This window comes from Bos taurus, chromosome X (genome assembly GCF_002263795.3).
Source record: "Bos taurus isolate L1 Dominette 01449 registration number 42190680 breed Hereford chromosome X, ARS-UCD2.0, whole genome shotgun sequence".
Taxonomy (NCBI): domain Eukaryota; kingdom Metazoa; phylum Chordata; class Mammalia; order Artiodactyla; family Bovidae; genus Bos; species Bos taurus.
The window spans coordinates 56,788,454-56,800,647 of NC_037357.1; the positions used below are offsets into that span (position 1 = coordinate 56,788,454).

The following is a 12,194-nucleotide window of genomic DNA, read 5'->3' on the forward strand; positions in this document are numbered from 1 at the left end:
TTTTCTTCACAGGTAAACAAATAATTCCAAAGTCCCCAGCTGAATCTGAAACCCCAGTTAATAATTGACTGAGACATCATGGAGAATTATTTTCTAAAATTAGTTCAGAATGCAGCAAAACTGTATATCCCATTTAACATTAGAAAGAAAAATTTCTGATAAGATCAAGGTCTTTAAATTAGGACATATACCATATGTTTTGGACTAAAACTGAAATCATGCCAACATGTACTGATGTTCTTTGGGGGCAGATTTAATTAATTAACCCACATTTCTTTGGAGCCAACACTTCAGGAACATATTATCCCTAAGTTGAGTTGGTCCCGTGCAACTGGCAAATGACCTGAACCTTATGATGGAGCACAGGCAGTGGGTACTAGCCTTCCATCAGATCCCTCCCACCAGTATCCTTTCTTCCCTGGCCAAAAGTATCTAGAATTGAAGAGGGATGGGTCTTCAGATGGGTCTGGTACAGGATGGGTATATTTGTTGAGCCTGTGCTTTCACCTTTCAATAACCAGATCACTCTCTTGGGGTTTGGAGTCATATATTGCCAATTGGACAGAAATGTAGTGACTCTGCAGTGTTTACAACTGATTCTATGTCTCCTCAGGAAATTTTAAAGGAAAATTTAAGGATGTTTGAATTAGTTCAGAAACATCCATCACATTGGCCTCCCTTTGTTCCTCCAGCCAAGCCAGAAGTAACAACCACAGGGGCAGGTAAGCTGTTATTCAGAAGCTCTCTGGCCAGCAGACCCTTGGATAGCAGTTGTTTTATGAGACAGAAGCAATTGTGGGTCATGCTTTCTGTGGAATGAAAATTTCTACTGTTGGACTGATCAAAGAATGGTATTTCTTCTGATGAACTGATACTTAGCAATTTCAAAGAATAATAGTAAAAGAAAATAAGCTCCATGGAAAATCAAAATGAGTAGAATTTCTTTTTTTTCATGGTCTGGTTTAGAAAACAAATCAGAGGACATGGGTAATTCAAAAGGTTCCTCAAAGATCTTACAGAGCCTCATCTTCATCATAGTGAACAGGACTGTGTAACAAGTCTAGTTCATTTCTTTTTTTAATTGATGTATAGTTGATTTACAGTGTTGTGTCAATTTCAAGTATACAGTAAGGTGATAAAGTTTTTCAGTTTATTTTCTATTACTGGTTATTATAAGGTATTAAATATAGTTCCTTTTGCTATACAGTAGGTTCCTATTTATTTATTTTATATATAGTAGTATATATCTGTTAAACCCAAACTTCTAATTTGTAGCCCCCCCCTTTCCCTTCTGGTAACCATAAATTTGTTTTCTATGTCTATGGGTCTATTTCTGTTTTATAAATAAGGTCATTTGTATCATTTTTTAGATTCCACAAGTAAGTGATATCGTGTGGTATTTACCTTTCTCTTTCTGACTTAGGTTACTTAGTATGATAATCTTTAGGTCCATCCATGTTTCTGCAAATGGCATTATTTCATTCTTCTTTATGGCTGAGTAATATTCCATTACATATACATGCATGTGTGTGTATACATATATTATATATACTGCTGCTGCTAAGTTGCTTCAGTCATGTCTGACTCTGTACGACCCCATAGACCGCAGCCCATCAGGCTCCCCCGTCCCTGGGATTCTCCAGGCAAGAACACTGGAGTGGATTGCCATCTCCTTCTCCAATGCAGGAAAGTAAAAAGTGAAAGTGAAGTCGCTCAGTAGTATCCGACTCTTAGCAACTCCATGGACTGCAGCCTACCAGGCTCCTCTGTCCATGGGACTCTCCAGGCAAGAGTACTAGAGTGGGATGCCATTGCCTTCTCCGATTATATGTACACACCACATCTTATTTATCCACTCACCTGTAGATGGGCATTTAGGTTGCTTCCATGTCTTGACTATTGTAAATAGTGCTGCTGTGACCATTGGGGTGCATATATCTTTTTGAATTAGATTTTTCATCTTTTCTGGATCTATGCCCAGGAGTGTGACTGCTGGATCATAGGGTAACTCTATTTTTAGTTTTTTAAGAAACTTCCACACTGTCCTCCATAGTGGCCACATCAATTTATATTCCCAGCAATAGTATAAGAGGGATCCCTTTTCTCCATATCCTGTCCAGCATTTATTATTTGTAGATTTTTTTGATGATGGCCATTCTGAGCAGTGTGAGGTGATACCTCATTGTAGTTTTAATTTTCATTTCTCTAATGCTTAGTGATATTGAGCATCTTTTCATGTGCCTGTTGGCCATTTGTATGGCTTCTTTGGAGAAATATCTATTTAAGTCTTCTGCTTGTTTTTTGATTGGGCTGTTTGTTTTTTGATACTGAGCTATATGAGCTGTTTGTGTATTTGAAAGTTAATCCCTTGCAGTCACATCATTTGCAAATATTTTCTCCCAGTCCATAGGTAATCTTTTTGTTTTGTTTACAGTTTCCTTTGCTGTGCAAATGTTTTTACGTTTAATTAGGTCCCATTTGTTTATTTTTACTTTTGTTTCCATTACTCTAGGAGATAGATCCAAAAAAATATTGCTGAAATTTATTTCAGAGTATTCTGCCTATGTCTTCCTCTAGGAGTTTCATAGTATCCAGTCCTACATTGAGGTGTTTAATTTATTTTGAGTTTATTTTTTGTATATGGTATTAGAGAATATTCTGATTTCATTCTTTGTCATGTAACTGTCCAATTTTCCCAGAACCACTTATTCAGGGAACTGTCTTTTCTCCATGGTATATTCTTGCCTCCATTGTAGTAGATTGGGTTTCCCTGATAGCTCAGCTGATAAAGAATCCACTTGTAATGCAGGAGACCCTGATTTGATTCCTGGGTGGGGAAGAGCCACTGGAAAGGGATAGGCTACCCACTCCAGTATTCTTAGGTTTCCCTGGTAGCTCAGATATAAAGAATCCCTTGGATTCCCTTGGAGAAGGGAACAGCTACCCACTCCAGTATTCTGGCCTGGAGAATTCCATGGACTGTATAGTCCATGGGATCGCAAAGAGTCAGATTTGACTGAGCAACTTACACTTGTTGTAGATTAATTAATCCTAAGTGCATGGGTTTATTTCTGGGCTTTCTGTCCTGTTCCATTGATGTATGCTTCTGTTTTTGTGCCAGTACCATACTGTTTTGATGACTGTAGCTTTGTAGTATAGTATGAAATCAGGGAGCATGATTCCTTTGGCTCTGTTCTTCTTTCTCAAGAATGCTTTGTCTATTTGAGGTCTTTTCTGTTTTCACACAAATTGGAAAGTTTTTTTGTTCTAGTTTTGTGAAAAATGCCATTGTTAATTTGTTAGGGATTACATTGAATCTGTAGATTGTGTTGGGTAGTATGGTGATTTTAACAATATTAATTCTTCCAATCCAAGAACATGGTATATCTTCTCATCTGTTTGTGTCATCTTTAGTTTCTTTCATCAGCATCTTATAGTTTTGGGAGTACAGGTGTTTTGCCTCCTTGTGTAGATTTATTCCTAGGTATTTTATTCTTTTTAATGTGATCAGATCAGATCAGTCACTCAGTCGTGTCCGACTCTTTGCGACCCCATGAATCGCAGCACGCCAGGCCTCCCTGTCCATCACCAACTCCCGGAGTTCACTCAGACTCACGTCCATTGAGTCAGTGATGCCATCCAGCCATCTCATCCTCTGTCGTCCCCTTTCTCCTCCTGCCCCCAATCCCTCCCAGCATCAGAGTCTTTTCCAATGAGTCAACTCTTCCCATGAGGTGGCCAAAGTACTGGAGTTTCAGCTTTAGCATCATTCCTTCCAAAGAAATCCCAGCGCTGATCTCCTTCAGAATGGACTGTTTGGATCTCCTTGCAGTCCAAGGGACTCTCAAGAGTCTTCTCCAACACCACAGTTCAAAAGCATCAATTCTTCGGTGCTCAGCCTTCTTCACAGTCCAACTCTCACATCCATACATGACCACAGGAAAAACCATAGCCTTGACTAGACGAACCTTTGTTGGTAAAGTAATGTCTCTGCTTTTGAATATGCTATCTAGGTTGGTCATAACTTTCCTTCCAAGGAGTAAGCGTCTTTTAATTTCATGGCTGTAGTCACCATCTGTAGTGATTTTGGAGCCCATTAATGTGATACTAAGTGGGATTATTTCCTTAATTTCTCTTTCTGATAGTTCATTGTTAGTGTACAGAAATGCAATAGATTTCTGTATGTTAATCTTGTACCCTGCAACTTTACCAAATTTGTTGATGATCTCTAGTAGTTTTCCGATGGCATCTTTAGGATTTTCTATGTATAGTATCATGTCATCTGCAAACAGTGACAGTTTTACTTCTTTCTTTCCAATTTGGATTACTATTATTTCTTTTTCTTCTCTGATTGCTGTGGCCTGGATTTCCAAAACTATATTGAGTGAAAGTGGCAAGAGTAGGCATCCTTATCTTGTTCCTGATCTTAAAGGGAATGCTTTCAGCTTCTTGCCATTGAATATGATGTTTAGCTGTGTGTTTGTCATATATGGCCTTATTATGTTGAGGTATGTTCCTTCTATGTCCACTTTCTGGAGAGTTTATATCATAGATGGATATTGAATTTAATCAGAAGCTTTTTCTGCATCTATTGAGATGATCATATGGTTTTCATTCTTTAATTTGTTCATGTGGTATATCATATTGATTTGCAGATATTGAAAAATCCTTGCATCCCTGGGATAAATCCCACTTGGTCATGGTGTGTGATCCTTTCAATGTATTGGAGTCAGTTGGCTAGTATTGTGTTGAGGATTTTTGCATCTATGTTCATCAGTGATATTGACCTGTAATTTTCTTTTTTGTGTGTGATATCTTTGTTTGGTTTGGTGTCTGGGTGTTAGTGGCCTCATAGAATGAATTCAGAAGTGTTTCTACCTCTGCAATTTTTTAGAATAGTTTGAGAAGGATAGCTGTTAACTCTTCTTTAAATGTTTGGTAGAATTCACCTGTGATGCCATCCAGTCTTGGACTTTTGTTTGTTGGGAATTTTTAAATTTCTGATTCAATTTCTGTACTGGTAACTGGTTTATTCATAGTTTCTGTTTCTTCCTGGTTCAGTCTTGGGAGATTGTACCTTTCTAAGAATTTTTCCATTTCTTCTAGACTATTTTATTGCTGTGTAGTTGCTCATAGTAGTCTCTTAAGATCTTTTGTATTTCTGTGGTGTAAGTTGTAATTTCTCTTTTTTCACTTCTGATTTTATTGATATGGGTTCTCTCCCTTTTTTTCTTGATGAGTCTGGCTAAAGGTTTATCAGTTTTTTTATCTTTTCAAAGAACCAGCTTTTGGTTTTATTGATCATTTCTATTTGTTTTTTTAGTCTCTGTTTCATTTCTGCTTTGATCTTAATGATTTATTTCCTTCCATAACTTTGGGTACTGTTTGTTCTTTCTCTAGTTGTTTTAGGTGTAAGTTTAGGTTGTTCGAGATTTTTCTTATTTCCTGAGGTAAACTTATATTGCTGTAAACTTCCCTCTTAGAAGTGCTTTTGCTGCAACCCATAAGTTTTGGATCATTGTATATTCACTTTCATTTGTCCCTAGGTACTTCTAAATTTCCTCTTTGATTTCTTCAGTGATCCATTGGTTGTTTGGTATCATATTGTTTAACCTCCACGTGTTTGTGGATTTTTGCAGTTTTTTCTTGTAGTTGATTTCTAATCTCATAGAGTCTGGTTGGAAAGATGCTTGATATGATTTTAGTTTTCTTAGATTTACCAAGGCTCATTTTGTGGCCAGGAGAATGTCCCATGTGCACTTGAAAAGAATGTTCTGCTGTTTTTTGATGGAATGCTATATAAATACCAATTAAGTTCATTTGGTCTCATGTGTTATTTTAATAACTGTGTTTCCTTATTGATTTACTGTCTCAATGATCTGTCCATTGATGTAACTAGAGTGTTAAAGTTGCCTACTATTATTGTGTTACTATCAATTTCTCCTTTTATAACTGCTATTATTTGCCTTATATATTAATGTACTCCTGTGTTGGGTACATATATATTTGCAATTTTTATATTTTCTTTTTGGATGCATCCCTTGAATCCCTTGATTCATCCCTTGTAGTGTCCTTCTTTGTCTCTTGTCACAGTCTTCATTTTAAAGTTTATTTTATCTGATGAGTATTGCTATTCTTGCTTTCTTCTGATATCCATTTGTGTGAAATACCTTTTTCTATCCCCTTACTTTCAGTCTGTATATGTCTGTAGATCTGAAGTGAATATGTTGTAGGCAGCATATATATAGGTCTTGTTTTTGAATGCATTGAGCCAGTGTGTGTCTTTTGGTTGGAAAAATTTAGTCCGTTTGCATTTAAAGTAATTATTGATATGTGTCTTGTTGCGATTTTGTTAATGGTTTTGGGTTTGTTTTCGTAGGTCTTTTTCCCCCTTTTTCTTCTTTTGTTCTCCTGTGATTTGATAATTACCTTTAGTGTTATGTTTGGATTCCTTCTTTTTGTGTGTGTGTATCTATTATAGATTTTTGGTTTGTGGTTTTTGTTTAAGTCTGTATATAAATGTGACTATTTTAAGTTGCTGATCTCTTAATTTCAAATGCATCTTAAATACTGTGCATTTGTACTCTCCTCCCCTCATGATTACTGTTTTTGATATCATGTTTTACATCTAATTGTTTTTTGAATCCTTTATCTGCTTATTGTAGATACAGGTGACTTTACAAGTGTTTTCTTTTAACCTCCTTACTAGTTTTGTCTGAATGATTTTCTACCTTTACTGTATGTTTGCCTTTACCAGTGAGCTTTTTCATTTTGTAATTTTATTGTTCTTATTTGTGATCTTTTTTTTCCATGCAAAGAAGTCCTTTAACATTTATTGTAAAGCTGGTTTGGTGGTGCTGAATTCTTTTAGCTTTCCCTTGTCTGTAAAGCTTTTGATTTTTCCATCATATCTGAATGAGAATCTTTTTCTTGGTTGTAGGTTTTCCCCTTTTATCACTTTAAATATATTGTGTCACTCCCTTCTGGCCTGCAGAATTTCTGCAGAAAAATCAGCTAATAGCCTTATGGGAGTTCCCTTGTATGTTATTTGTTTTCTCTTGCTGCTTTTAGTATTCTCTCTTTATCTTTGATTTTTGTAATTTTCATTACATCATGTCTTGGTGTGTTCCTCTTTGTGTTCATCTTGTATGGGACTCTCTGCACTTCCTGGAGTTGGATGCTTGTTTCCTTTCCCAGGTTAAGGAAGTTTTTAGCTGTTATCTATTCTAATATTTTCTCAGGTCTTTTATCTCTCTCTTCTTCTGGGACCCCTATAATGCAAATATTGGTGCATTTGATGCTGTCCCAGAGATCTCTTAAACTGTCATTTCTTTTCATTCCTTTTTTTTTTTTTTTTCTGTTCAGCTGTAGTGATTTCCACTGCTCTGTCTTCCTGCACACTGGTCCATTCTTCTGTATCATTTAGTCTACTATTGGCTTCTTCTAGTATATATATTTTTGCATTTCTTTTTTTAAATTATTTTTTATTGAAGGATAATTGCTTTACAGAATTTTGTTTTCCATCAAACCTCAACATGAATAAGCCATAGGTATACATCTTCTAGTATATTTTTCATTTCAGTTATTGGATTTGTCATCTCAGTTTGGTTGTTTTTTGTATGTTCTCTTTGTTAAAAACTAATTTCTCACTCTTTGCATCCATTCTCTTCTCAAGTTCTTTGATCATCTTTATAATCATTACTCTGAACTCTTTCTTGAATAGATTGCTTAACTCCTCTTCACTTCGTTCTTCTGGAGTTTTATCTTGTTCCTGTGTCTGGAATATACTCCTCTGCTGCCTCATTTTGCCTAAGTTGCTATTTGTATTTTTAAGTCTGTGGTGGGTTAGTTACATTTCTCAACTTTGGAGAAGTGGCCCTCTGAAGGAGGCATCCTATATGTCCCAGAAGTGCACTCCTCTCTATGTGCTCTAGGTGTTCCCCCTATGAGGGCTGTTTGGTTCTTTCTGTTGTGGTGGGCTGACTCTGTGGGCCATCTACTAACTTAGTTGGCATCAAGTCTGGTTGGTCGTCAGGCCCTGCCTTGTGCACATTCTGCTGGTTGCTGTTTAGTGGGGCCTGGTCATGAGGTGGCTGGTTGCAGAATCCAAGGGGGCCCAAGGGCTAGTGCTGGCTCACTGGTGGCTGGAGTCAGGGTTCTGAAGACTCTGGGGCTGTGCCAACTAATGGCAGAGGTTAGTGCTGGATTACTGGCAGGCAAAGCTAGTTCCTGTAGTGTGGCTTCTGGGCCCAGGGATCCCAGAGCATGTTTCAGATCATTGGTAAGTGGGGCTAGTTCCTGATACAGTTGGGTATGAGGTCTGGGGTGTCCCAAAGATTTCATTGACCTGCTGTGGGCAGGGCCAGGGCTGAGGTGATCCCAGGGTCAGGTCTGGTCTGTGTTGTAGGATGTAGTTTTCTTGCTCCTAGTGTCTGGCCCCTGGTGGATGAGGCGGATCTAGAGTCTTGTTCAGGCTTCCTAGTGGGAGGGGCCAGGGCCTGTCCACTGGTGGGTGGAGCTGGGACTTGGCCTTCAGATGGGCACGGCCATGTCTGAGAGCATGTCTAGAGGCTGTGGGCTTTCGACTTCTTCAGGCAGCTTGTCTGAAAAGTGGAAGTGTTACTCTTTCAGTCATGTCCGACTCTGGGGTCCCATGGACTGTAGCTCTCCAGGCTCCTCTGTCCATGGAATTCTATAGGCAACAGTACTAGAGTGGGTAGCCATTCCCTTCTCCAGGGGATCTTCCCAACCCAGGAATCGAACCTGGGTCTCCTGCATCACAGGCAGATTCTTTACCACTGAGCTGCCAAGGAAGCCCTGCCCAATTACTTGTTTGGCCTGAGGTGTCCCAGCACTGGTGCCTACAGGCTGTTGGGTGGGGTCAGGTCTTGGCACTAGTGATCCAACATGTCAGCTACCAGGAATGTTCATGTGGTAGAATATTCCCGAATATGACTGCCATCAGTGTCTATGTCCCCCTGGTGAGCTGCAGCCTACCCACACCTCTCCAGGAGAGTCTCTAAGGCCAGCAGGTAGGTCTGGCCTGTCAGTCAGTCAGTTCAGTCACTCAGTCATGTCTGACTCTTTGCGACCCCATGGACTGCAGCACGCCAGGCTTTCCTGTCCATCACCAACTCCTGGGGCTTGCTCAAACTCATGTCCATCGAGTCGGTAATGCCATCCAACCATCTCATCCTCTGTCGTCCCCTTCTCCTCCCGCCTTCAATCTTTCCTAGTATCAGGGTCTTTTCCAATGAGTCAGTTCTTCGCCTCAGGTGGCCAAAGTATTGCAGTTTCAGCTTCAACATCAGTCCTTCCAACGAATGCTGCTGCTGCTGCTAAGTTGCTTCAGTCGTGTCCAACTCTGTGCAACCCCATAGATGACAGCCCACCAGGCTCCCCCGTCCCTGGGATTCTCCAGGCAAGAACACTGGAGTGGGTTGCCATTTCCTTCTCCAATGCATGAAAGTGAAAAGTGAAAGTGAAGTCGCTCAGTCGTCTCCAACTCTTAGCGACTCCATGGACTGCAGCCTACCAGGCTCTTCCATCCATGGGATTTTCCAGGCAGGAGTAGGTTGCCTGGAGTGGGTTGCCATTTCCTTCTCCACTTCCAATGAATATTCTGGACTACTTTCCTTTAGGATTTACTGGTTGGATCTCCTTGCAGTCCAAGGGACTCTCAAGAGTCTTCTCCAACATCATAGTTCAAAAGCATCAATCCTTTGACACTCAGCTTTCTTTATGGTCCAACTCTCACATCCATACATGACTACTGGGAAAACCATAGCTTTGACTAGACGGATTTTTGTTGGCAAAGTGATGTTTCTGCTTTTTAATATGCTGTCTAGGTTGGTCATAGCTTTTCTTCCAAGGAACAAGCGTCTTTTAATTTCATGGCTGCAGTCACCATCTGCAGTGATTTTGGAGCCCCCAAAATTAAAGTCTCTCGCTGTTTCCATTGTTTCCCCATCTATTTGTCATGAAGTGATGGGACTGGATGCCATGATCTTAGTTTTCTGAATGTTGAGTTTTAAGCCAACTTTTCCACTCTCCTATTTTACTTTCATCAAGAGGCTCTTTAGTTCTTCGCTTTCTGCCATAAGGGTGGTGTCATTTGCATATCTGAGGTTATTGATATTTCTCCCTGCCATCTTGATTCCAGCTTGTGCTTCATCCAGCCCGGCATTTCACATGATGTACTCCGCATATAAATAAGCAGGGTGACAATATACAGCCTTGACATACTCCTTTCTCAATTTGGAACCAGTCTGTTGTGCCATGTACAGTTCTAACTGTTGCTTGGCTTGCATACAATTTCTCAAGAGGCAGGTCAGGTGGTTTGATATTCCCATCTCTTGAAGAATTTTCCACAGTTTGTTGTGATCCAGATAGTCAAAGGTTTTGGCATAATCAATAAATCAGAAGTAGATGCTTTTCTGGAACTCTCTTGTTTTTTTGATGATCCAACAGATGTTGGCAATTTGATCTCTGGTTCCTCTGCCTTTTCTAAATCCAGCTTGAACATCTGGAAGTTCACGGCTCACATACTGTTGAAGCCTGGCTTGGAGAATTTTGACCATTACTTTGCTAGCATGTGAGATGAGTGCAATTGTGCAGTAGCTTGAACATTCTTTGGCATTGCCTTTCTTAGGGATTGGAATGAAAACTGACGTTTTCCAGTCCTGTGGCCACTGATGAGTTTTCCAAATTTGCTGGTCTAGGCTCCTATCAAATTATTCCTTTTGCCCTGGGTCCCAGTACACATGAAATTTTTGTGTGGGCCCTTGAAGCATAGAGTCTGTATTTCCCCTAGTCCTGTGGGGTTCTTGCAATAAACCCCTGCTGGCCTTCAAAGCCAAATGCTCTGGGGGGCTCCTCCCCCGAATGCCAGACCCTCAGTCTGGGGAGCCTGACATGGGGCTCAGAACTCTTACTCCTGTGGGAGAGCTTCTACGATATTATTCTCCATTTTGTGGGTTGCCCGCCTGTGGGTATGGGATTTGATCGTATCGTGAGTCTGCCCCTCCTACCCATATTGCTGTGAATTCTTCTTTATGACTTTATTTGTAGAAGATCTCTTCTGGTAGGTTCCAGTCTGTTTCATCAATGGTTGTTCTGCAGATAGTTTTGGTTTTGTTGTGCTCGGAAGAGGAGGTGAGCTCAAGATCTTTCTACTCTCACATCTTGGGCCCCTAAAACTATTTTGATTCTTTATGGAGAATTGCTAACACTTGGCAGTGGTCCCACCTATAAGTCTCCTCTACACTAGCTTTTGTGTAGCAAAGCAATTAAAAAATGTATGGTCTTAACTACCGAGTAACGCACTGACCTGTTGAACCAAAGGTTTTCAAGCTTTTTTCCCCTTCATTTCTGTATTCTGATAGAGTTCATTGACTCTACTGAACAACTAGAGGAATTTGACCTGGAGGAAGATTTCGAGATTCTGAGCATATAGGATAGTGGGAGCTCATCTTGGAGATCTGTCTTCCATCTGGCACCAGAAGAACACGAACTCATCACGTAAAACTTTTTTAGTCAGCAAGTGCCTAATATGCCAACAGCATACAAACTTGATAGGAATCATGACTGAGCCAATCACCATTTCTCAACAAAAAAAAAAAGAGAGAGAGAATGAACAATATACCCTTTCCCCAGAAGGAACTAAAACAATCATGGAGTCTAGGAGCAGAAAGATTAGGAGCCATCTCTTGCTTCCCAGCTTCTTACATGGCCACAGCAAATCTTCAGCTGCTGGAATGAGGAGGTGGATGTATGGAGGACAGCCAGCAACTCCCACCTTGCTTTCAGCACCAGCAGATGAGAGATGGTTACCTTGTGCTTCTTTACCCTTTCAGGTTTGACTTCTTTGGGCTAAATACTAAGAAGCAATCTGTTCCCTTGCTCTAATAATAAAGTGTTAATCATTGTATCAGAACAATTGTAACAAGAACAAAATGTTCTCGTTAAAGTATTTGAATATGTATTTAAATAATCATAATTGATCTCAAAAAGTATGTCAAAGACATTACATCAAATGCATATTTATTGATCTTCCTATTTGAGAGAAGCTTACTATTGAATGGGTCATTGTCCCCATCTTAACTGATACTTTTGTCAGATGTCACCCTGTCCTTAAATCATTTATCACTTAATTCAGGGGTCTGCAAACTTTTTCTGTCAAGGGCCAGAGAAGA

The 12,194-nt window shown here is 39.8% G+C and overlaps 1 protein-coding gene across 1 annotated transcript in view; it reads left to right on the plus strand.

The window, feature by feature from the left end:
* ATG4A (autophagy related 4A cysteine peptidase) overlaps positions 1 to 11,455 on the plus strand; it is a gene marked incomplete at its 5' end in the record, with an annotated part of 33,183 nt that extends 21,728 nt beyond the window's left edge. The window contains 2 exon segments of the mRNA NM_001001171.1: positions 614 to 722; positions 11,385 to 11,455. Of these exon segments, the coding sequence (NP_001001171.1) occupies positions 614 to 722; positions 11,385 to 11,455 (180 nt within the window).
* Between the last annotated feature and the right edge of the window lie 739 nt (positions 11,456 to 12,194).